Raw genomic sequence first — 26,272 nt, forward strand, 5'->3', positions numbered from 1 at the left:
TGGTTCTCACTTCCGACGGACCGTATTTTTCGCTCCAAACCTAAAAATAACCCAATTTTTCCACCGACCCTGCTGAGAGGACCATGCCAATAAAAAATAGCTTATGAGGACCTGTATAAAAACAGCACTGAAAATATACATGTACGATACAATTTTGCCCAAACATGAACGCAGTGAGTCAAAATGCATGGTACAACATCACCACCAGATTGAGTGGTACCGTACCACACCCAATGTACTGCATGTATGGATCAAGCGCCAAAAATCAAAACATACATGCACCATGTACATAAGCACTGCACACACGAAACGTGTACTGTGTCTTGTTGCTCAGACCAATGAAGTACATGTATAGTGTTGGGAACAAATAAAAATATTTCTCTGCACTCAGAAACAAAGATGCTCATGGTACTCAATATAATAGTTACAAGCACACATGGTGCACTTTGCCTGGTTTATTCAGTCATCTGTATGGCAGCAGCATAGAATTTTTTTTATGAATTACATTTTTTGGACCGATCGACCCTCCCTCAAATGAAAACAGGTATGAGAAAAAGAATATAAAAAGGGTAGTTAAATTGATGTGAACTTGGTTTCAACATTCTTGGTCTTCATGTCTTTCAAAACCTGGACCAATGATGTCAGGTTTGCTGTAATCACTTGAAAAATTAGTAGACATGATGACACTCAAGCAAACAATGCAAGTTCCAGGCTGTTGTTGTCGGACAGGAAGGTACAATAAAAAGACGTTTAATTTTCAAAAATCACTAAAAGTCATGAAAGATATAATCTTGACTTTCCATTAGGTGATAGAATAAACATTGCATCGATTGTCCAAGTTATTTGGCTAGCCAGCATGACCCACCAATAATAAAATATACACTAACAGTAGTCTGTTACTCAAAAAAAGATATCTGCCTGCCTGGACTGCTATATAACTGTCCTTTTCCTTGGCATGCAACAACACTGGCAAACTCTGACGCTGCACTCAAAAAAAAGTATCAAACACAACTGCTACCAACTGAAGTGTTTTGAATTTCAATTCAAGCAATTAAACTAAAACTGGATAATACAAGAACTTACAAATTTGAATAAGACAAACAAGATACATACACCCCAAACAAAACAACAGAATAATATGTAAAATCTTGAAATAAAAATAGGGCTTATTTATATTCACCAGTACCATTATCTGAAAATCTCCAACAGCCACATTTAACTTAACATTAAAACATCTTTGTCAAGCCATGGAGGAAGGACACAGGAGTTACAACTCTAGCACATCAAAGTGCTCAATGATCATTGCCACTCGGTCAGATGAACAATAGTAAACATTCCAAAAATGCCTGATTGCCTGCAATGTTGGTGATGTTTTCTTGCAATTAACTACAACTTATTGCAGTGACAGGAAATAGAAAGAAAAAATACCTGTCATTAAAGTTACTTTTACCATCATAAATAATCTTTTTTTTTTTTTTGGATTTTGATGCACTTTTTGTTTGTAATTTGATTTTGTCACTCCAAAACATCAGTTTTCAAAGTCTTTGTACGAATTTGGTTAAGACTGGCCAACAACATGTTGACCACCACAGGACAGCTGAGTTCACAGGAAACAAAATGCTTTATTTAATCAGGAGTTATGAGATTTCATAAAATGCCTTTTTGTGTAAATTTGTGTAAAAATGATTCGAATAAAACACAAAATCTTGTAAACAACTTGGCTATTCATTTCCAAAATGAGTCCAGAAGAAAGCGTTCGATAAGGGCAATAACTACACATGAACACTTCGGGTACACAGCCCAATAAAAGCAACTGCGCATGCATTAAATTTGTCAGATCATACCATGCACCAATAAGGACATGAATATTCAACTTCCTATACTGCAGTACACATTTTAAGGATGCAGATTACCAGTGAAAAATTGTGGCTATGATCATGGGGTACAAAAGGGGCTTACGGTTGCAAAACAGGTGGTGCATAGCAAGCATTCACTGGGCTCTTGCTACGGTCATACTGGGCATGCCAGAAAGTGGTAATTGGCCAGATGCTATAGCCCGGGCAGTTCTAACTCCTTCGGTATCCTTCCTCCACGGTCAAGCCAAGTCTTCTGATAAAGACTGTAGACAAAGGACAGTACATCTGAAAGCGGCTATTTATCACTTACATCAAAAACTGATTAATTTAATGTGTACAGAGTGCAATGATTCAACAGTAAATCACAGCATGTAAACTTTACACAAAAACAGAAGTCTGAATGCCTTCATAATTCAAAGCAACTGAGAGCTAGCATATTCACAGAGACTTACTTGTCAATGAGGGACATACGTGTATACCAAAAGGCATTGCCACATATCTTGCATCTTAAATTTTAAAATACTCATCTGGGAAATGCTGTTAAGCTCACAAGTTAAATTTGCTGTTAATCATCAAACTAGTTTTGCCAACTTTAGAAAATGTTGAGTAAAGACATAGGTCATTTTTCAGTGCCATCAATGGAGCCCTTACGCAGCATACTGAGGCCAATTGGGTCATTGACTAATACCAGGAACAGTGAACAGAGTGTTAGGCACTGCTGAGGATAGCATGATAACAGGTTTCCACTTAGATCATCAGTCGAGTTATGGCACTGATATGTTTATTCCTTTATGCGATGCACCTACCATGTCCAATCTTGGCTGAAAACTGGATATTGATTTTACATACATTTCCTCAACATGCGTATACACACCTGACCTTTACAACTTAACCATAGCAACAAGGAAGGGCGCTATGAAGCAGCTGAACGGTGAACCAACAAATCCGGTCTCTGTGACTCCCACAGCCTAACTCCGAAACTCAGCATACCTCATGTGATCAGATGGACACACAGCACCAAATGATTTAACTTTTTTGTCTTTTGTAACACGAGCACACAATTGTCTTCATCAGCTTTGTGTTAGCAAGGGGCCAGGTAGCCTTCATCACTGAGTTACACAATAGTAAATTACTTTCTAAAATATTTACTGAAAATAATAAAATTTCTTAATGAAGATTATACTTTAATGTGTTAAAGCAATTTATCACCAACGCACACATTCCCAGTAAACAACAAAGTGCTGCAAAAACGGAATGAAGAGACCATTTAATATGCAAATACAATATACATACCCAATTATAAAGCATCTGTCTGAAAAAAGATGCCACTGTCTGGAGCCCTAAATCACTATGTTGTACTACAATAGTAGGCACTATTTATCTTAAAACGTATAAACTGAATTCATGCTAAATGCATTTGTGACTTGATATGGTCTTATTATAAGACATGATAAAGCATGTACAATTTCAAATGTTAAAAAAGTGCACTGTTCGGTAAGATTATCGTTTAGTTTTCATGCACTTAGAAGTAGAAAGGTGCTCAAAAAATGTTCCCAAGTAAATTTATGTCATGCCAACTTAAGGCTACCATCCAATTTTATTAATATCTGTTCACTTGTCCAAATGTCACACAGCATACCCCAACCTCATAAGACGGACCCAAGTACATGTATAATGTGATACAAGGGCTACTGATTTGATTTCCTTTCAGATATAGTGTAACTATGTTATCTATTCACCCACATTTATAGTTTCAGTAGCTACTGACAGATTTTAAGAGACAGATTTTTAGGGAAAGCTCTAACATTTCACAGTACATTCCCAACAAGTGAAGACTGCCTTGCCATATTTCAAGCTACTTATACGTAAGAAACTACTCAACCCTACAGTGCTGTACTTTACATGTAATGTACATAGTACACTAAGGCAATTTAGGGTGGGACATGTGGAGTACATTTAACTAACCCCTCATTGAAAGACAGTATGTGGTGCATGAGCAGGACTGGTCAGAGTCCAGTGAGACCTAACAACAGACTTCAAAATATCCACTTCATCACGTATTCCTCGCACATCACGGCGCAGGCAGTTGAAATGGCTGTGCACGGACTCTGCCCCTTGTTCACCATGAAATCCAAGACCAAAGTGCCATTTCCTTATCCATGGGACTACATGTTCCTCTAGTATGTGCATTTTAGGCGTTATTGTTTCCAATGGAAACTCTGCCCGGAAGAATTTCAAATACTCCTTAACTGCCTGATCTAGATATATAAAAATTGAAAATAGGAAAGTTAATGAATTGAATTGCATTATGATTGTTTACAATTGGCTAAGTTTAATCTTTAAGTAACACAATTATGCACTTTTTCATCCAAGTGTAAAACTTTGCACCAATATTTATATTCATGACAATGGAGCCATTGCAAACTCGCCCTTTTAGGGACATGGCAGCCACTTAAGAGTTGAGAGCTCATTATCAAATTTCTAAGACACTTAAATTGAGAACACTTTTGGGGTGTGGGGGCCATTTAAAAAATGGGGGCCCTCATTAAACCAGTGTGCCCACCATACCACATTGTGACCCCCTAAACCCACCTTCTTCTTTTTAGGGGTGTGGCTGTCATTTAAAACTTTTTGAGAGGAGCACTAAAACAGTGTTGGAGCAAATTCCATGTCATCAAAGGTTCATGCCAAGGTTTTGAACCTCCCGGTCTAGATTCTATATGCAACGTTAAATACTGAGGTTAATAGTCGTCGATGATCATCACAAATCACTTGTATGAAGAACTGTGTCTCCATCTGCAAATCAGAACATTCATTTGCAGAGTATTGTGACTGCCTAGCACTGAAATACAAGTTCCAATGTGACAACAAATTTTGATTGCGGTCTAGAAATGTTTAAAGATTGGTTGTCTTCCATAATGGCACACACATCAGTACAAATCTAAACAGTTCAACTTAAAAGAGGGATTTCTGAACCCGTTTGGCTGCAAAATGCCTTTGGGATCAACTGGTGTTATTTAATTGGTTGACAATTGTGAAAATGTTATCAAGCATTTAAAGGCAAGTACCTCAAATGGAGGTGAAAAAGAATACAAGTGGAGGTGAAACTAAATATTAGTATATTAGTAAATATATATATAATCACACCCTGAAACTGAGAACTCTCTAAAAGCATTTTATCATTATTCCTTTAATTTTGGGGTAAACCAATCCCATTCAAATGAAGCTTTAAGGCCATAAGAATCCTGATAGATACAATGCAGCTGTTCTTATTATGGGAGTAAAGCTGCCTTTGTATGTGTAAATGGACAATGCGGCTTAGCCATTGAAGCCCTCCCCTAAATCCAGTATGACTGATAAAAGAGTACCCTGACCGTCTTTCTACAGGTTTATAGTTGCAGGGGGGTGGAGGACACCTACTGATCAATTGAAATTCCTTTAGATGGGAACGTGGGGTCTACACCACAATAATCATGACCAGTGTCCCCAGGTGATACAATGCCCCACTGTCATGCAGGGAAAATGGCCGCTATGCCCCTTAAGAGATGAGTTTATGATGGCTCCACATTTCCAAAATATTTTCTCATACACATAGAGCAAAGTTTCATGCTTTTATGAAAAGGTGAACAATTGATCACTCTGATAGTACATACCGTACCAGCTGGACACCATGTTAGGCATAAAGTATTGTAGTGGAAAGTTTACCAACTTTCGCAACTTTGAGCATAATCATAAGGATTGCATTACTAGCGTAGTGTGTACATGTCCTGTGACATACGCAGAATGGGCAGAGCGTAGCACTCTGTGTATGTACGTGTAGTAAGCTTGTTGGTTTGTGCATGATCTTTACAAGTGCATAAGTGGGTGGAGCTTGCTCTGAGTTCTGCCAGTGTCAACAAAGCTGTAATGACGCAAGTTCTGGGTGCTCTCACTGTGGCATGTGTTGCCATAGACATGACAGAGCACTGTGTACATTGCTATATGCTAGGTGAAGGCAGACTGTCTCCATGTACATGTAGCAGTGCACAGATTGTGCGGTCCAGCTGTTCACTTGCAGGTGCATTGTAGTAGATTTGGGCGATGTTTTTAGACTGTGAACATTGAGATGTGCAGTGTGACTTGGGTCTAGCATTGGTAATTGGACAACATTGGACATGCATTGCTGATAACGTTCATGAGATGCGACATTGCTTTGTGCATTGCATATAGGAGTTGCACAAGGTGACATTAGTCAGTGCGTTGCTAATTGGCATGATGCAGTGCGATGTTAGCTGTGTATTGCTAGTAGCCTCTCTTCAAGACTACACAAAGCAATAGAGGTTGTAATAAAGCTTTACCCAATACACATTATCCCTAATGACTTAATCAATTACTTATTTATTAATGTCTGAATAAATCACACTGTTGTTTGAGGTTACCAGCAATCTAATTCTCAGGTGTTCTTGTGTACATGTTTTGTCAAACTGGCAGAGAGCATCACAGTCATCATAATTGGTGGTACATGTATATTTCCACCAAAACGGATCTGCTCGCATAGCCTTAAGTCGCTCTGAGTGATCTCTGGACCAAGCAGGAACCCAAGTTTAGGCTAAAGTCAAGACCCGAAATGGTTTAGACTTGACTCCTCAACTTAGGGTAGGCCCAGGGATACCTGGCCTACCCACCACAGCACCTAAAGTCTTCTAGTATTCCCTCTCATTCATTTACCTAATGCATCGATAGCCGAGTCCTCTAAAACCTCTGAGCTGTTGTACATACGGTGACATGTACTAAACAGACGAAATAGTTGTGCATACTTGGCAGCAATTGATGTAGCAGATGGCACTAGAGATGGACATACTTGCTGGGTCTTGGTTACCAATGCATTAGTCAAAAGCTCAATGTTTTCTTCCTGTTAATAAAATTATACAAATACATGAAATATTTTCTTCATATTATCTACAAAGGCAAAGATTACCAAAGTGGTGTGGTGGACATAACTGAAAACAAACCACTCTACACAAAGATGTATTTTCCTATTGCTTCATATAAAATATCCAAGGTATAGATGGCATCTTTCATATTTAATATGTTCACAATAAATAATTCACCTTGCAGCATTTATGTACATGATTTCCAACAAAGCTCTTGCCATCATATGCCTGTCGCTTTACTCGGAACTGTTGAAGTGTGATATCGAGTTGCCCAGCTAGTGGTCCTTGTCCAGGCTTGAGAGCTGCACTGTCACGCAAAGCTTTTGCCTTTTCAAACTGGAAAAAATATAAAAAATGAAAAACAAACATTTCAGACAATGGTTAAGCATTCATTGCTTCATAAGCTGAATTTTCAATAAATCAAAATATCATCAGGCTCATCTAGTTACTAAAACGGGAACTCTAGTCTTTACAACTCATTCACTGAACTGCTGACATTTTGTTAAGGAGTTCAATTTGTTTGCGACAGTCAACAGGCCTGTGTCCTGATGACAGATGCTTAAGTACACATCAGTAGAGCTTTAAATGTGTAATATTATACAAATAATGAAGGTTTTCGAGTGCAATAGTGATAATAATAGAGCCTGCAAGTTGACCCCTGATGGCGACCTTCTTGAACCCTTTGGATAGGAAAGATAACGAGCAGATTTTAGAATTCGTAATATTTTTCTTTCAGTTACTTCTTCAGAAATCCAACTCGGAAAAAGGGCTTTGGAAAATATTTGCTGGTACATGTATATCAGTTTATAGAAACTGAAATATAAACTGACCTAAAAGATCTTGCCAAAAATTGACCAATCACTTCCGAAAATTTACAATACATGCACACCTGTCCAATGAGGCGGCCTCATACACATATGAACTATTTACGGTTTGAAATTTATGGTAGTCTGTTGGTAAAAGCCAATAAATAAAACAGATCAAAATATTTTTTTAATTTATAAGGAAACAAACTTAAAGCAATAATCTACTTTATGTTAAATCAACGGAACATGGAACCCATTGACTACAGTTAGATAAATCTTTGCAATGTTTTACAATCTCGTTTTCACATAAGCATGGGGAGTGAAAACAAACATGCATTAAGGAGACCTAGGTACATGTACGTTATTGCCAGACGTAAAAGGTCGTTAATCAAATTAGTTTTTTACCCATCTCCAGGTGACTCTTCCCAAACATTACTTTAGGAAGACAAAGAGAAAATTCCAACATGAGTGTTTCATGGGGTGGATTCAGTTTGGAATTATTCTTCCAAAAATTATCACGGCACAGTGTAAAATCCCAAAAGGCGGAGAGCGCGAGGGTTCCGGAAGTTTGCTGCATGACCTTTTACTTTCAGGCTCTATTGCATGAGGTGACAGATGAAATGCTTATTTCACGAGGCGAATGCAATTATTCTTACCATTGCACGAATGCAAAATATTCATTATTTGTTTTATAATACACCTGTATGAATCCTCGTCTTCTGAGTACAGCTTGACTGATTAAAACTGAAAGTTGTCCAGTTGTGAATTTGTTAATTTTTAAAGATGATATTCCAAGCTCGTTTAATCATTTGGCAGCATTTCATCGTATTCTTATGTTGGCAGCATCAGCATTATTTACAAAAACAAGTTCTTATAATTATTCGTAGAAATGTGAACAGTGGAGCTTGATCATTCATCATTTTGCTATAAAGAAACGTGTACCACTAGAGGCTGCAGTGCAAACAATCTGGAAGTGTTTGTTATTCTTTTCTACAGCTGTTATAAATTTTTTACACTCTGTATGTACTTCAAGTGCAAGTCCTGTGCATGCTATGTGTTGGTACAAATAATTTAATGCCATGTGATCAACGATCCACTAATCAGATGACAGGGATTTATGCAGGTGTTGTATAACATAAGAAAGCACATACAGAAACAATGTGTGGCATCATTAGTATACTACTACTTGTATATCCTGTAATGATCTTCACTTCCTTGCCATTTTGGGAAAAACTGTCCACAAATTTTCTTTTGTAACAGTGTATTTATTGTGCTAGAAGAGAATAAACTTTGGCATAAAACAGTGCATGAATAAAAGGTTGAAGAGCAGTTAGTATTGAATTCATCACTTCATGCAAACCAGTTGAATTAGTTGTGTATTGGTAGCTTGGCTTTGTCGGGTAATCAGTAACCCATCAGCCTTTTTGTGACTTAACATGCTTCTTCAGATGAACCAGAATCCCCCCTCTTAAAAAAAAAAACACTGGCATGCCCAGAGCAACAAATGCAACAAACTTGTAAACTGTGATTAATACTTTCAATGTAAAATCAACCAAGAAGCATTTTACCAGTTGCTGTTGCTTGTGTACGAGTTCACTCGTTGCAGAGATGTAATCCTCCATGTCAGTACTTTCTTCCTCCGCTGTCAAGATGGTGTCAGTCAGTTGCTCTTCCATCAGTTTGAACTCCTCATCTAAGGCTTTAGCCTTCTGTTCAAAGTGTCTAGCTTGCTTCAAGTCAGATATGAGTGTTTGATACTTTCTACCAAATACCTTTGGATCTCCATCTCCTTTGTCATTTTCAGCAAGCACTGCTGCTGCTTCCATGTCCAGGTCATGACATGCTCCCTCAAAGCTGTTAAAATGTTTAAGGTATAAACCTAGACTGATATGAAGCCCTGGTGGACAAACCTATTGGGAAAGAAACATCAGAAAACCATGACATACATTCAAAGTTAACCATAGCAATGAACAGAAACCAGAGTAAAAGTTTAAAAATGTAATAACTAAGTTCAAACTTGCCTGAGTCAATGGAACAGCAAACATTGGCTCATCAATCACATTGTTGAAGTCTTTTGCTTTAGTAAGATGAGCACCATGAGCTCTGAATCTGTGAAGGTCAAGGCTCAAAGTTTCTAGAGATCTCTGTTCTACAGGTGATCTTTCTTCAAAGGCCTGCTGCATGTTGTCCTTGGTGATGTTACAGTAGAGGCAGCAGTGACGTCCTGTCAACAGGGTGACATACCCACACACTAAAACTCACGTATTGTCAATGGACCAGAGACTATTTAACAGTGCATCAGTATGCTTTGACACTACACTACAAAGAAGTACAACCAAATGAAATCAATGAAAATAAAAGTGTTGATAAAATCTCTTCAGATCCAGACCCAGATTTAGGGGTGAGGAAGGCAAACCTTTCAGGAATTTCTCTTTGTAACCTTTTATGGCCTTAGTGATGCATGAGGCTAAATTTAGCACTTTTACTTTCCTTTGGGAGAAAAATCCCCAAAATTATTCTTTGCATTAAAAATTGCCATTTTCTTATGGGGGGGTTCTCTCAGCCAACCCACCAATATGCACGACTACTGCCGATGACCAAAAAACAACCTCTCTACATGTACTGCTGGAGACAGGTTGAGTACATGTAGCTTCCAATAATAATCAGTTTCCAGTTTCCTCAACATCACAGAATGTCAGTTCTATTTCTACCTTCATAAAGCAAAATAACCTCATCAAACCTGAAGTTACCATTAGCTCCAGTGATTCCATAAACTCTACAGAGATACTCATAGTCCCCAAACATGAACAGCCTCATGTTGTAGCCCCGCCAAAAGGCCGAGTGAAGTTCAGGAACTTGTATGCGAAAGCGCTGTAGTCCAGTTTTGAGGTTATCCCTTGTGTCTTCTGCTGCAAAGATATTTGTTATGATGGTATGACGCAGCGAGTTTGGATGCTGGACATTGGCTATTTGAATCATTTGCTTGAATGTGCCACCTCCCTTATCACCTCCAATTTTCACCCAAATCTCATCATGTGGTATGTTGCCGTCATGCCATGTCAGCTGTTGATGCCTGTAAAGTATATGTTGAAACAAGATTTCACTGTTTAAAAACAATTCACTTCACGATCCCTAAGTGTTTTTAAATCTTGACTTTCAAAAAAGCAGATCTAATGAATTTGAAAATTGAAACATTCAATTGCTTTGCACCAGAAATGTAGTCTGTATACACTGTGGTATTGAAGACGCTGCTTAGAGCCTACATGCAAACAGATGTACATGTAGGGGCAACACTGCATGCATGTTATGCTGCTGAAATGCAACTGACATGTAAATTTATGGAACATGATCATGCAAGTATTTGTACTTTCTAATTACTAAACCTGTAAACTAAAAAGGTATGCCAAACACAAGGAACAGTGATATCGCTTGTCATGAATCCCTCAACCAGCAACTTGTCAAGAGACAGTTGAACATTAACAATTTGTTAAACCATGACTTACATGTATTTTGGCATTTTTCAAATATCAGATTTTAAAGCCGTTCACACGATCATTATATACCATTTATCTTTCAAGAGATATGAAGTTGATCTTTGTCAAAATGTAAAATGCAACTGTATTTCAGATTACAGGAACAATGTGATTTTGTAAAGGGTCATTATTAAATCTGGGGTCCAGTTTTCTTCAAGTTAACGACAAATTCTACAGCCAAAAGTGACTGCATAAGCAATTTTCATGCCGAACAAATATAGTTCAAAAGTAATTACAATATTTCCATGTTAAATTACACAGGTCACGTATAACAGGGACACAAAAATGTCTCCTTCAGACAACAAATTTGCAGAATGACCCTAAAAATACATATTCCAAGTACATGTACAAATTTCAGCAAATATCAATTGTGCATTGAACAGATTACCCAGAACTTATGCATCCGACTGGCCTAAATACACGTAAATAACATTTACTGAGAACAAATTTCCAGGTTTCATTGATGAAATTTACTTACTTTTGATATTGATCCAGTTGTTGTTTGACCTTGGTGACAAGACACTTCACACCAACATAGGGAGCTTGTTTAATGATAACTCCTCCATTGATTTCATCCGGGAAGGAAAGAAGCAAGTTTTCAGTGAGGATGTTTTCGGCAATGACTTCTTTCTGTTGGTTGCGCAAAGCTTGTTCACCTTCAGTCAAAATGTTATAACCTTTTAACCATTTCTTTAAAACTCTGATACGTGTCCAAGAGATTCCAAGATGTGTTTTGACAGCAAGGAGCTTCATTGGTGGAATTCTAATAGTGTTCAACTTCAAGTCTTTCAAGATACTCTGTAGTTCATCTTTCATGCTGGAAAGCTTTAGCTCATCCTGTTGCTGCATCTCTTTAGCATCCATACTAAGAAGACAACGGATCTTATCTAGAATTTTAGAGCGCTGCCGAACACAACCAGAGGAGGCATCTTGACTACTTTTCCGAGGCTGGGGAACACAAACTGCTGTCAGAGGCTGGAATATAAGAAAGAGATTACTTCAAACTGCAACATCAAAAATTGCAACAGGGTTTGAACTAACCCAACACCTTGGTGCTGTTAGCACTGGGGTCCCAACGAACAGTCCCTGGATGCTGTCTGTTGAATACATTCTTGGCACAAAAAATAACCCCTGGACCATTCTCTCACTCCTCTTATTGAAAGAGACCATTTGGGATAGTTAAATTGGGAAATGAAACGGAGAAATACTCTACTCTGAAAACTCAGGCAGTCAGATTTTATTCTTTTCAGTTGTTCTAAGCTTCCCTGAAGCATTTGGCACCAGTATAGTACACTGGTATTCACTGCGGAAAATGTAATACTGTGAACAATAATGCAATAAGGCTTATAAGCAGGAAATAAGTAACTCCCCAAGCACTATTTGAATCACAGAGAGGATGAATGGATCCCTTGATGACAAAGCACATCCGGGTGTAAAGTTGTCATGCAGGCATCAATGGAAATTATCTTGAACATCTCTTAATCTCTTGAATTATCTCTTGAACAACTTTTTTCCATTTTTTGAGATCGATTTTGAGTGCTGTGCTCGTCACTCATCAAAGGGTGATTTACCGTATGAGCACGGCTGGGTTATGGATGCATTTGCCAGCAAACATGCCGGCAGTTCACGCCCATGTGCGCGGTTTCCTCTTTCCAAGCAGCACCCTAGAGGGTATAAATTTCTCATGCTTCTCCAACACTTGAATTATTTTCTCTGACACAAAATCCTTATATGATCCCCAAATTCCCATCAATAGCCCATGGCCCCTGGTCCCTAACGTTAGACATGGTGGTCCAGCATCTACATACATTTGTATTTCTATCCCTGTTACATAAATTATATACATGTATGTACATTTCATCTATTCAGGGATAAACATAAAAAAATACCATATAAGCTGAAAAAGACTTACCAGACCTCCAGTCTTATATTTGACTGTGAAACCATCTTCAGATTGGGCTAGCTTTGTTCTCAATATGTGTGTGCCCAACTCTTCCATTTGGGAGGTCACAGGAGCATTCAGGGACCGGTGTAAGATGCGAACTACCTCACTAGGTGGCTTAGACATTGATGCATATCCATGATCATGCAGAAAAACAGAAGGATTTAACTGTAGAGGTGGCATACCTCTACAAACATGTGACTTTGTATTTCCTAAACTAACAAGTACATTGCACACAGTGCATTGCATTGGTAGTGATGAGTATAAGGAAGCAAAGTAGTTTCTTGGGGAAGTGACACTCTTGTAGTTCACTGGTGCTTGACAGGTTGGGCAAGGAACAACAGATAGACCTGCTGTTTCAAAGTGTACAATCAAGCACTTACAACAAAATAAATGCATACAGGAAGTTTCCAAAGCATTGTCGAGCAACTGGTTGCAAAGTCTGCATTCTACATTAGCAGTATCTGATAATGCCACAAACTGGCCAATTTTATCCCTGTCGACTGAAGGGGAAGGCGGAAGGCTGTTGAGATATTCTGAATAGGCTGGAGGTACTCTTGGCCGACCAGACCTTGTCACACACTTTTTCCTTCGTCCAGGTCTTGACTGCTGACTGAATTTTGTACACACAAAGCAACTACCAGTCCTAGGATGCTTTGGCCAATTAGTGGCAGTTCTAGTATTTGAATGAAACAGGAAGCAGTAGCATGAATGACACATATTTGGTGGGTGAATGTTGCCTTCATCTTCGTGGACATTCACCTGAAATATCTGCAATATTTTCAGGGCATAGTCACTACATCTTTTAGGAGGTTTAACTGATGATGTACATCTTTCACCACATAATCTACATAATTTTTCAAGGACTTTGGTGTGCTGGTCCATCATAGAAGATATCCTGTAAACAGAAAGGGGAAAAATATTATTTTTCTGGTATGGTAAGGAAACCAAAACCCTTAACATCAGGTAAAACTTTCTATAAACATTCAATAAAGGTCTCAAATATATAAACCATTAACATTCCGGCTGGAATTTCCAAAGATTTCAGATTTTATTTCCTTGTCATGGTTGGTAATTACATGTCAAATGTATCCCTTCCTCATATTCAACATGTACTTACTACCAGCATGACCAGTAGCATTCACATGAACATGTGTTTAATAGACCATTGCACCACTTCTTAAAACTAACACAATACATGTACTTATAAGATAAACAAGGTTTTGACATTTAATCACATGTACATTTAATACTTACGGGTGTATCTACATGACGATTTCCTTTCCGGTAAGTTTTTGTATTAACTTTAATTTCAGGTCACTTTTTTAGGCTTAAATGTTTAAACTAGATTGGCAAAGCCACCACGGCTTGCTGCTTGTTATGAATTTGAATTTCTTTCCTGTAACAACAGCTTATGTTAAGAGACATCCAAATTTTTTTCAAAATTGGTTGACATACGACTTCAATACAGATGTACAAGATATTTTATCGACCTTAGCAATAAAATTCATTATACTCTAGCAGAAAAAACCTAGTTAGTGCTGTGTACAGAAAGTGTGTTGAAAGGTGCCTGTCGTTTAAAGTAAATCAACAAAGACCACCAACAAGGGAGATATGGGTGCAAAGGCTTCACAGTTCTTTCCAGGAGAGAGGAATGCTATCATCCCATCCATCTCCTACTCCACCCCTCCCCATCATTCTCTTCACTTCTTACTCTGGCTGTCCCATCATCCCACTAATCCAGCCCAACCATTACGCCAACCTCATCCAGCATTTCATCCATGTGTACATGTACCTTGTCCCCATGATCCTCCTTTTACAGGTACACCTCCCCCAACAAACATCCGAATCTGTCATTTGGAGTCCCCCCCATCCCCTACAATTGACCACATACTGTGCATGTACAACGTACATAAACGTTTGTATGTGTCTGAACACTGTCTATACATACATACATGTACATAACAGGAGTGCTCAGTACATGTACATATGTACTGTACATGTATGTACTACAGAGCAAGTACGCAATTCAACTCAAAACATTAACATTCAACTTTTATAATTTTTTCATTAAATTCATAAGTTCCTAAGCATTAATCCATATAAGACTATTTAAACACTGATGGAATTCCAAGAGGAAGCAAACAAGCACTCAATGGCACATTTGAACACCTGTGGACCTGCAAGGAAAAACTTTAACATTTGAGAACGGCCAGACACAATGATGGATGGACGGACAGAAGACAGAAATGGGTATTACATACATTGTAAGCTCGCATTTGCTTCGCAGCTTGCCAAAAATGGAAGATACTGAGAAGTTTTGAATTTCTAAATCACTGGTTTTGGAGTATGGAGTACATCAATAAATCTCAAGTAGCTACAAGAATTCAAACCCACACCTACATGTGAAACAATGCATGTAATTCCATTATTTTTAATGTTATCTGGTCATGTCTAACGTGTATGCACAAATACAAGTTCTTTACCCATTCAATTACCAAAGTTACCACAGACGATCAACATTTTAATGTTTACGAAAAGATTTTCACAAGCCCAATCTTGCATATGTATATATGGACAACTGTGCATGTATTACAATGTACCTACATTAGACGTTTTTCTAAAGATACAAGTTTACATCCGATTTGACTGACTTCAAATATGTATATCTGTTACTACATGTAATTCAAATCATTGTGTTGGAAAAATACTGTACACAAAGGTTTTTACTAGTCACCCACCCCCATCTCCATAAAAAGAGGATTTGTTACTCTCAGAAATACCGGTATTGAAATAAAGACTTCTGAAGGCAGTCTCAAAAGTATGTTTATTTTGAGGGATGGATAAAGAAAACAATTCCTTAGAATGGTCAAACTGTACAAGATCTACACCACTGAGAAGTTCATTGGTTTATTTTGTCACCATTTGCATTCCTACTGAATACATGCATATGAAATGACCCTGTGTGAACGCACATAAAGCACTATAAATACTGATTCACCAAGTTAATCAAGATTTACACACAAGTGAAATACATACATGTACATGTACCGGTACATTTATACACCTGGTTGATATATTAGCATTAGGTCCAGAAACATGGGTACAGTACAGTTTACTATAAAATTGTTCATACCCCTTATAAATTTTAGCTTTTTTTTTTTTTTAATGACAGGAGGGCACATAATATTTAGGCCATACTTTTAGCTGTCATGGTTTTACCTCATTCGCACAACAAATAGAATACTTTACTGTTTAAATTCTGACATGCTCAGAATTATTCACACCATTCTGCATGTCATGATATTTGGCCACATTCATCCGAAATACACATGCCCCAGACATTCCTAAGATTCTGCATATTGTTTTGACTATATGCAACAATGCATCCATCCTCTAGGAATATTGTATGTCATCTTTTGCAATTAATTTGTGGGCTGTCATTGTCAATACTCTGCTTCTAAAGTATAAATTGAAGTGCAATCGTGGGGTTTTCCTCAGTTGTTGTGAACATGGTGACAACTACACAACTTAACAAGGATCTCCGCATGAGCACTGTAAAGTGCTGTAAAGCAAATATCCGCCCTGCTCTCAGGTTCAAATTGGCAGTGCTGCCCAGCACGGATTTTCAATGAAAATGAATTGAAATAATACTGAAAATGTACCAATTTGATCGTATTTCAAGCATCAGAAAGCGCTGAGAATGTCTAGCTAGCATTGTTACGAGACCTGGAGGTGAAATTATGGGATATAATGTAGTCTGCCCCGAGGCAGTGTGCACATGTTCGTAGTCTTGGCTCAAGACCAGCCGAACAGCGGTATCAATAGAAGGTGCAAATCCAGTCTGGCTATGAGCAGCGACAGCTCCACTCATTGCAATCCAAAAATTTACCCGGCACTAAAACCACATGTAGCTAGAAGATTGCCCATCACAAAAGGCAAATTTTGTTTTGTTAAACCACGGTTATACATCACACTAGAATGGTCTTATATGTCTAATACACGTATATGCATACGTGTATTTTATTGCAAGATTAATTACAACACTCTAACAAACTGAAACACTTGAACAGTCAAATAGATATTAAATTACAAGGAAAATTATTGATTGTGATGTTCTTCATTGACGTGTGTTTTTGTTTTTGGGGGTGGGGAAGGAGAAATCTAGGATTTACAATAAACTGGTTTTCAGAGAAACCTTGGATTCGTAAAGCAACTGGTTGAATTTCAAGACATTATTTGAACTATTCCATTGAAAAGTACTGAAAAGATTAAAGAGAAGATGAGAGTAGACAACGGCATGAGAATTTTACGATTGCAGCAGAAACAGCTATCAGAGTATACATGTGTTCCGTGAGCATAGTTGGGTGCACGAACAGAAGTTTAATAACCCACAGGTCTCTGTCATGGTCAGAGTGAAGAGAGTAGCACATACGAACAGACACAGTGCGTAAATGTTCCCCACAAAGTGCACATCTCTGACAATAACTGGCTTGTAATACCACCACAGCTTTCCACCCTCGTAGCCAAGATTACACAATTACAATTCAGTACACAAAACACGATAGGAAAGATGATCGTAATCCATCAGTTTTTGTAGGTCGGTAACCTCACCAGTGCGCTCAACACGTGAATGATACATGTGCGCTTGTAGCATATCACATGATTAATTCGTGACCAATAAAAATTCACCATCGATGACCACAGTATGCCACATCTACATGTACATACATATACATGAATTTGTGTCACCTTTAGGTATACAGGGGTGACCTTAATTTTGGGTGGGGGGTCAAAATCACAATATTTCAGTGACTGACGACTGCTTAAATGTAGCTCTTTTTCAGCAGAGAGTTCCCTTTGAATTTACATGTAAGTGTTTATTCTTAAGTGCAAGAGTTTTCTCGTGATTAAAAACTAGTTAAGTATTAAATGATGTACATGGCAGCATACTTGTAATGTACATTTATCACAGATGGTTACTGTAACTATACAACACATGTACAATGTACATGTATTTATGTCAAGTGTGGACAAATGTGCCTGTGAAATTCCTACCTTTTGGCAACAGCTTGATCAGTTGAAACACCTGGCTCTTTTCGATCCAGTCTTTGGACTGGAAGAAATGTTGTGCTGGAGGAAACGGAGCACCATGCAAAGCAGCAGCATATTCCTTGTCTTTTTCGGTCATGAGATACTCATTCACTCTGAACTCTTTAGCACTGAGTGACAGATTGCCTCCAGTTCGCTGATTGCCCTCTTTTTGTAGAACTGCTCGCCTTTTAACAAGAAATGTCTTGGAAGAGATGTGATACAAATACATGTACATGTATATATCCCAGTACAAATGTATGCTTGACCATGTTGACCCTACAGTCCTCATACAGACCATAGGTACATGTACACGTGCATACATGGAATACTCAAATATCAACCCTAAGTTGTACCAATTCCATGCATACATGTACATGTACCTCAGTGGATACACATGAATCTAGTAACAATTCACTAGAAATTTCCAACAGCCCCCTTTAACAGTAGAAAGTATTGTGTACGGTTTGGTGCACAGCAACTGTCATGGAACATTGGCCCCACAGTAGTTATCACCAGGTACCAGGAGGGGCCACTGCAAATGACCAGTTTTGTCTTGATACATGTATCACCTTACTTCCAAAAAAATGATTACAAGTTTGTGCGCAATAACCATACCGGTAATTCTATAGCCATGTATCATATTAAATGTGAACTACCACAAAATTAGTCAGAATGCATAGCACAGAGTTCCTTTGAATTCAAAGTCAAAATTTATGTAAATTTATTAATTTATTTAAAAACTGTTTTCAATACCCAAAACAAATTCTTTGTACCTGCAATGATTCTTGTGAAGAATATGTCATCGCTGACAGACAACAAATCAAAGACATCCATCTCTTCAGAGGCATTGTTAAACAGACCTGCAAGGTGAAGATAGGTATTGAAAAGGCTGGTCGTAATTCAAACCTCTTAACGTCAAAATAAAAGTTATACATTTTGGGGGGTCACAAACATTTTGAATGCTCAAGGCAAACTTTAGGGTGGTTAAGCTTAACCCATTATGTTAGACTTTTGAACTTATGCTTTGAAACTGGTACTGTTGTGCTGATTCATTTTGGCTATATAAATGTATACGCTGTAAGTTGTACAGTGTACCTGTAGCACACAGTACAGTATGAGGAGGCATTGTCCGGATATCCAGTCAAGTGGTACCATTCAAAATTTGATATAATTTCTTAAATTGGTAATCATTTTTTCACAAAAATAAATTACATGTACTAAAATAATCCAACCGGGAGGTACATGTACATGTACGTGAGATTTTATAGTACATACATTAATGACTGTTACAAAAGATTTCTCAACACGTTTACCAATCTGCTGCCCTGAGACATGTGAGAGAGACACAACAGAAATGTCAGCATCAACTTGAAATTCAAGTATTATCTGAAGATTTCCTTCTGTGTTTTAAGTCAAAATCCTGAGCACTTGACTGACTTCAGAGAAATTGTTTAGAGACTTGAATCTTTAAAATGAGGTAAATAAACAAACAGATGTACAAGCTCTTATTCAATTCAATGCAAGCACACACTCACACAAGTGTGTATTTGCCTGCAACCAGGGACCTCCTATTGTTCCTCTTTTGTTTGTACTTTAACTTTCTTTAGAAGACCACCCATATGTTTTGTACACAGTTGTCAATCAGGGACCCTCTGTCAATCGGGGACCTTATTGTCCTCTATTGTTCAGGGTCCCAAATTGAATGCAGAAACAAACTCACAGACACAGATGCTTCTGCTTGTATGCAGTAATGTATCCTTTATTTGGGGATTTGTTTTGCTACATGTATGTGTATCATTCAAAAGGCTTGTTTAATTTTTTTAGTTTACTGCTTGGAGATATTTTTTTTAAAAGCCAAAAAGTCTATTCAATTTTAACACTCAAACTAAAGCACAGCTGGTATACATAATAGGATGTTCCAGAGTGCCTGGATATTAAATGCACAAGCGAGGTTGATTTGCAGATCAAAATGTGGACCTCCCAAAAAGCCTTTTCTTGTCTTCAAATAGTGCTGGTGGTCTAGTTTATTAAAAATACGTATCTGTGCCAGCACATTCTGGAATTTAAGTTCTCCATCTCTAAAAAAAGTATTCAGTTTATCCTAAAATTGGACAAATCAACAGATATGAGTAAAGTGCTAGCAAAAGAAATGTGCCAAAGCCATGCTGGATAATACCCCTCTCCTCTCGACACGGAATTGCCAGGAGTCCCTTAACTTTTATCTAATTTGTGGACACCCTTTGTCCGTCTACTTTTAGTCCACCTGTTAACACATAATACATTCTACAAAAAATAGACGGGAACAAACTGCTGCAAATTTTAGAAGAGCCCATTGGTACATACAGTATCTTATTGCTCTGTCCGTGTATTAGATATGTCTTGACACGAAACAGCCGTTGAGACAATAAGGGGTCAAGTGATGTAATGTTCAACGACCTTATGGCGACTGTGAGAGCGAGCCTGTGAGATTGAATGGGTGAAAGCAAAAAGACTGGAAAATACCAGAACCATGTGAGTGAAATCTTTCAATAAATGGCGCTCGGAAAGCGGAGAGGCTAAGGATATTCTCTGTGTGCAAAAGAAATTGTGCCCACGATGATAAGTGGGTGCACTGAAAATTTTCAGTATGCCGACACGAAATTGCGTATGTATACGGATGCGTGGCTAAGGATGGAGCGGGAGTGAGCCCATGCCACACTAGTGGGGCTACGCCCTGGGGATCTACAAAATAACGTTGCGGGGTTCCCAAACCAAACAGATCCCAACCGTGTTTGGCATTAGCCAGCAATCGGGAGTTAATTGCTGTAGCCTCGTAAGTAGAGTAATAAATGAATGGCCAAAATCAAAACCAAAATTTCACAGACTTCTACGAATTGGAAATCATCCAAAGTAATACATCGGTGATTTGATGGGGTGAGTGATTCATACACGCAAAAGGGATTTTTGCCCCACTTATTGAATGGACCCCTGTGGGGCTGGGCCTAGGATTCGGAGGGAGTCCAGTAGACTGGCCCCCAGTCGGGGGGGGGGGTTGTTCATTACCATTAGCACCCTGTTCCTATAATAAGGAAACAAAGTCCAGTAGTCCACTTTCTCAAACTAACATTTTTACTTTAAGGAACCATTAGTCAATCCTAATAGGCCTAGTTTAGGTAAATTTTGACAATATTTAAGCAAAAAAACTTCAAATTTCTAACCTGAGTTTGGCAATTAAGACAACTATTCGGTCGAATCACACCATTTTGTTTTTTGTCTGGTTACCTGACTCAGGCCCTTGGGATTCATAAAAAAATCTCCATCCAAGTCAAGGAACCAGATTACATTCGCTTATTTTTTGATAACAGCTCTCCTCGAAGAGGTCATAAATGCTGCTGTTTTACCCAAAAATTTCCCTCAAAAACCACGAGCACTGTTCTCTTTTCTCTCTAATATAAGAGGATATCACCAACAACTTGTTTAGATAAGATGTTTTGAAAAAGTAGAACTTGTTCTCTTACATGTATATCAGGAAGAGGGTGCTAAAGGTAATGAACCCAGTCTGGGGCTAGAGCTAACCTAGCCCCACATACAGGGCTGTGATGGCTCTCTTTTACAATCTGTCTCTTATCTTGAAGCCCTACTTCAGGCTCTCTTTTACAATCTGTCTCTTATCTTGAAGCCCTACTTCAAGGCATGTCTTAAATGCCTGAAATCCAAACTGCAGGATTGTCACAAACTTTGAATCCTAATATCTTCCGAAATGAGAATGACTTTACAATTTTACTTACACCGGCGTATTCCTCAAATTTTGGACTTTCATACGAGCACCCTTAAGCTTTCCAAAGTTGTAAATTTTCTGATGTATGGCACCTTGAAAAACCTGGCCTGTAGTATTACATGCTGACCACAGGTGGCGCCATTTAAAAAAAACGAAGGCAGCGCTTTGTGCGTCGGATTTCAAGGCACCCGACAGGCCCTCTGGTATACGTTGTACCAATACCACCACACAACACTGGTTCCCCGACATACCTTGCGTAACAGACAAAAAAGGAACCGGAGAAATTAAATTTGAATAACAGTCTGTATAATGCTCCACACACGTGCTGTGGGCGTACTGTACACTAGGCAAAGTGCGCATGCAACTTATTACTAAGCAATACTGTGACAACATGAATTATGCATCTACGGCACCTGTCGGGTGCCTTGACTTCTGACGCACAAATTGCTGCCTTCATTTTTCAAAATGGCACCGCCTGTGGTCAACATCTAATACTACAGGCCAGGTTTTTCAAGGTGCCATAGGCCTACATCAGAAAATTTACGATTTTGGAAAGCTTTAGCATGTTTAGGGTGCTCGTATGAAAGTCCAAACTCTGAGGAATACGCTGGTGTAAGTAAAATTGCAAAGTCATTCTCATTTCGGAAGATATTAGGATTCAAAGTTTGTGACAATCCTGCAGTTTGGATTTCAGGCATTTAAGACATGCCTTGAAGTAGGGCTGTGGTGGCGACCTATAACTTATAAGAGACAGATTGTAACAGAGAGCCACTACAGCCTTATTCGTGAGGCAAGAGCTGACCATGCACCATCGGTCATTTCGGTTCTTCTCGGAACCACACACTTCCTTGTAAATGCTGCATCCCACTTTAGTGCTTCTACCATGCACAGCTCCAAGTCATATCTAGATCTTATATCTATAAAGTTATAGAATATTGAGTCCACCCTCATTGCTGAGATTACCTCACCTCTCATCCCTCGACGATGCACAGCTCTATGCCCCGTACGTCATGTGACCAAAACAGGAGCAGCGCGCAAAATCATACCACTGATCTCTACCCGCGCCGCCCATATAGGGGTGCAGTGTCCCAATTCAAGGAAAATTCTCCGCCAGGCCGAGGCGCAGAAAAAGTACCCCCAGAGATTGTTTCGAAAAGAGGGGTCTGTTTGGGCCAGGAAATGGTGGAATTGTGTCAGTATGGCCCAGAATCATCTCTGTAGATTCAGGGGCACCCATCTGGGGGCAAAGCAGACAAAAATGGGATTGAAAATTAGTCAGAAGAGCCCCAGGAAGGTGAGGGATGTCATTTGAAAAATGGCCGCTGGGAGGGCTTGGCAACATTCACTTTTTGGGGGGTGAGTTTGTTTTGGGCGGATAATTAAAAAATTCATTGGTTAACCTACTAAAAATTGAAAATCAAATGAAATCTGAAGGACCAAACAACACATTGATTTTTGTTTGAGAGGCCTCAGGGACTTCAGTTGCCTGCCATGGGGCTCCAAACTTGGTTGATTTTACACTATTTTCAATGGAGCTTGAATTAGTTCAGTGCACCCTATATTGCCAAGATGGCGGCGTCCTGGATGTCATGACGGTTGGATTGAAAAATCATTTCTCACGTTTGCGATAGTTACACCAGTGGTGAAAAGACCGGAACAAGCCAGGGATAGGAGTTTTATGAATTGTGAGACATGAGAAACATTTGATTGTTGGCAGCAACACTCCACTGGTAAATACCCGTGCAATCATGTGGAAATTCTGAAAAACAATTAACTCTGTCACTGTTCATGCTGTTTTGCGTGTAATTTTCAAGAAATCAGCAGTGACCGAAGGACTTGATGGTTTCCGTGGGCCAACCCTAACCGAGCTTAACCCTAACGGAGGCCAACCCTAATGACGGCTAACCCTAACGGAGGCCAACCCTAATTATGAAGGGTAACCCTAACAGGGCCCTAACCAAGGGTGGGGGTACTTCCTCGATGGTCAAGTACAGCCCGCGCACCAACTGACCAAGCTGTGGATATATGCACAGGTGACTGAAAGTTCTCGAAACACTCTCCTTGGTGGTTTGTTCCACTCTTGTGTTGGAAGTGCCCTATTTTGGGCTCAGGTTTTCAACTCTTGGGCTGGAGCGTGTCAACGGGAATAAATTCTACGTAGAGCTTTCATGTCAAAGCATGGCTGAAGTTTCATAATTTTCTTGTATTTGATCTCTGCTGTTGCTAGTGTATGGCCAAAGCGGTAACCCTTCCTTGTCAGTAGGACATGCTAGTTGAAGCTATTCATGGGGAAAGGTGCAATTTTCAAATGCTGATTGCACATTCTTCTGTTTGCACTATAGTAGAAGTGTACATGTATAGTGTATGTATAGGCAGTTTGTGCACATTTGCTATTGGCTGACCTTGATGATTTACTCCCCATAGCACAGCCAGTGGACTTTTTTTTCCAATTTATTTTCAAAAATTGAGTTTTCTGGAACATTCTCAATCATTCAGCATTGTTTCTGTGTCAGACTGTGAAAAAGGGGTGTATATAAAGGGTGCAGTGTCCCAATTCAAGGAAAATTCTCCGCCAGGCCGAGGCGCAGAAAAAGTACCCCCAGAGATTGTTTCGAAAAGAGGGGTCTGTTTGGGCCAGGAAATGGTGGAATTGTGTCAGTATGGCCCAGAATCATCTCTGTAGATTCAGGGGCACCCATCTGGGGGCAAAGCAGACAAAAATGGGATTGAAAATTAGTCAGAAGAGCCCCAGGAAGGTGAGGGATGTCATTTGAAAAATGGCCGCTGGGAGGGCTTGGCAACATTCACTTTTTGGGGGGTGAGTTTGTTTTGGGCGGATAATTAAAAAATTCATTGGTTAACCTACTAAAAATTGAAAATCAAATGAAATCTGAAGGACCAAACAACACATTGATTTTTGTTTGAGAGGCCTCAGGGACTTCAGTTGCCTGCCATGGGGCTCCAAACTTGGTTGATTTTACACTATTTTCAATGGAGCTTGAATTAGTTCAGTGCACCCATAGAGCGGACCGAAACAGCGCCGCCTGTTGACTCTCGTGATGAGGTTCGCCTCCGGTTTTCCACTGGAAATTCAAGATTATGGCCAGAAGATCACTTCTTGTTTCAATTTCATGGGGGTAAGCCACGAAATTATTTATTCTCCTTTCAAGGAATATACCCCCAAAATAGCGTTAAAACTAAGCGTTCATTTCTGAATGTAGCCGCCTGCCTCTATCCAAAACAGGCCCTCAATTTGGGGGTTTTTTTGGTGAAAGAACTACCCCGAACTGGAAAATATATCAGTCCCAAATTCGGGCTTTATAGAAATGATCCCTATGATCCCTCCTGATTACGGTCTGTCTTATTGGAAAATCCCTGTGGGATCACAAAATATTAATGAGCTTGCGCGCAGACATACAACCATTCTGGTGGAATGCACCCTTTAATATCATCTCGGGCCCGGTTTTGCAGTAAAAATTTATCAAAACGAAGAAAAATATAGAAACCAATTCCAATACGCTTCCTTTTTTTTCTGAAGAAGGATCATACGGTTTGTCTGTTGCCACTGAATGCGGCAGTGTTTTTTTTTTGTTTGTTTTTTTTCGCAATGACAGTCTTGTTCTGTAAACAAACGGAGAAACCAAACATCTTCTACAACTTCAAAACTGCGGGACACAGAAAAGAAAACTACCAGAAAGAGGACAAGCAGACGGAATTGTTGATTGGGGGAGCTTTTTTGGAAGAAACAAATAAGGGAATTTCTGGCCCTCTTTCAGTTATAGGACAGAATAGTCATTAGCCCCTCCGAGAGACACGGTGTAAATTCCTCTGATCTTTGGGGATAGTCCTTATTGTTTTGACAACTTCCAAAGACAAAACTGCTCATTTTATTCGCCCGTAAATAAAAAAATGTAATTGTCGAGCTTTCGCTAACTGAGTACCTTCTTCAGGGCAAGCAGCTTCAGTTCTGAATGAACGCAGAAAACACGTGCATTCCCCAATCAGGGTGCTACGCAGCCCTTCCATAATTTCTCTGAGCTGTTATCTGCTGTGGATTTTGTCGATCACCGATATCCAAGCTTCACATTTGTCGGCGATTGTTAAACAGCTTGCCAACTTCATCACCTGCAGCTGTGGAGACTTTGCTGGAACTTGCCATGGCTATATTTACGAAGACACGCTTCTGTAGTCAGGTAAGTTTCATTAAGTCTTACTTCCAGCACAAGATTATCCCCAATGGGTTTGAGTTGAAATTCAAGCCTTCTGGTCTCAACCCGGGTGAGAGTACTTATCGTGACACTATCCATCGCATTTTACACTCCACCTCACGTAAGATCATGACGTGCACACTATGCGTGAGCGCATCGATAC

The 26,272-nt window shown here is 39.1% G+C and overlaps 2 protein-coding genes across 3 annotated transcripts in view; both read right to left on the reverse strand.

Annotated features, from left to right (window-relative positions):
• The window catches only part of LOC110988954 (adenosine deaminase 2-like), a 46,318-nt gene extending 23,523 nt beyond the window's left edge, over positions 1-22,795 (reverse strand). The window contains exons 1-3 of the mRNA XM_087130764.1: positions 22,704-22,795; positions 18,918-19,004; positions 18,109-18,346 (exon numbers count right to left, since the gene is read on the reverse strand). Coding sequence (XP_086986890.1) covers positions 18,109-18,346; positions 18,918-19,004; positions 22,704-22,706 — 328 coding nt within the window. The 5' untranslated portion in view covers positions 22,707-22,795. The remainder of the gene's footprint in view (positions 1-18,108; positions 18,347-18,917; positions 19,005-22,703) is intronic.
• LOC147795854 (uncharacterized) lies at positions 419-18,242 on the reverse strand. Of its 2 annotated transcripts, none has more exons than XM_022252971.2 (9): positions 18,109-18,242; positions 13,021-13,948; positions 11,587-12,083; positions 10,326-10,648; positions 9,597-9,799; positions 9,144-9,485; positions 6,947-7,105; positions 6,564-6,747; positions 419-4,114 (listed from the first exon to the last, which is right to left on the reverse strand). In XM_022252971.2, exons 2-9 carry the CDS (start codon positions 13,936-13,938, stop codon positions 3,825-3,827), a joined length of 2,916 nt encoding a protein of 971 aa, XP_022108663.2. In that variant the 5' UTR covers positions 13,939-13,948; positions 18,109-18,242; the 3' UTR covers positions 419-3,824. The 2 variants fall into 2 exon arrangements, with proteins under 2 accessions (XP_022108663.2, XP_086986884.1); XM_087130758.1 differs by having other exon boundaries at positions 13,021-13,726; positions 18,109-18,231.
• Positions 22,796-26,272: the final 3,477 nt, after the last annotated feature.

Source organism: Acanthaster planci, linkage group LG20 (assembly GCF_054643075.1).
Source record: "Acanthaster planci isolate LZ-2023a linkage group LG20, COTS_SCS, whole genome shotgun sequence".
Taxonomy (NCBI): Eukaryota; Metazoa; Echinodermata; class Asteroidea; order Valvatida; family Acanthasteridae; genus Acanthaster; species Acanthaster planci.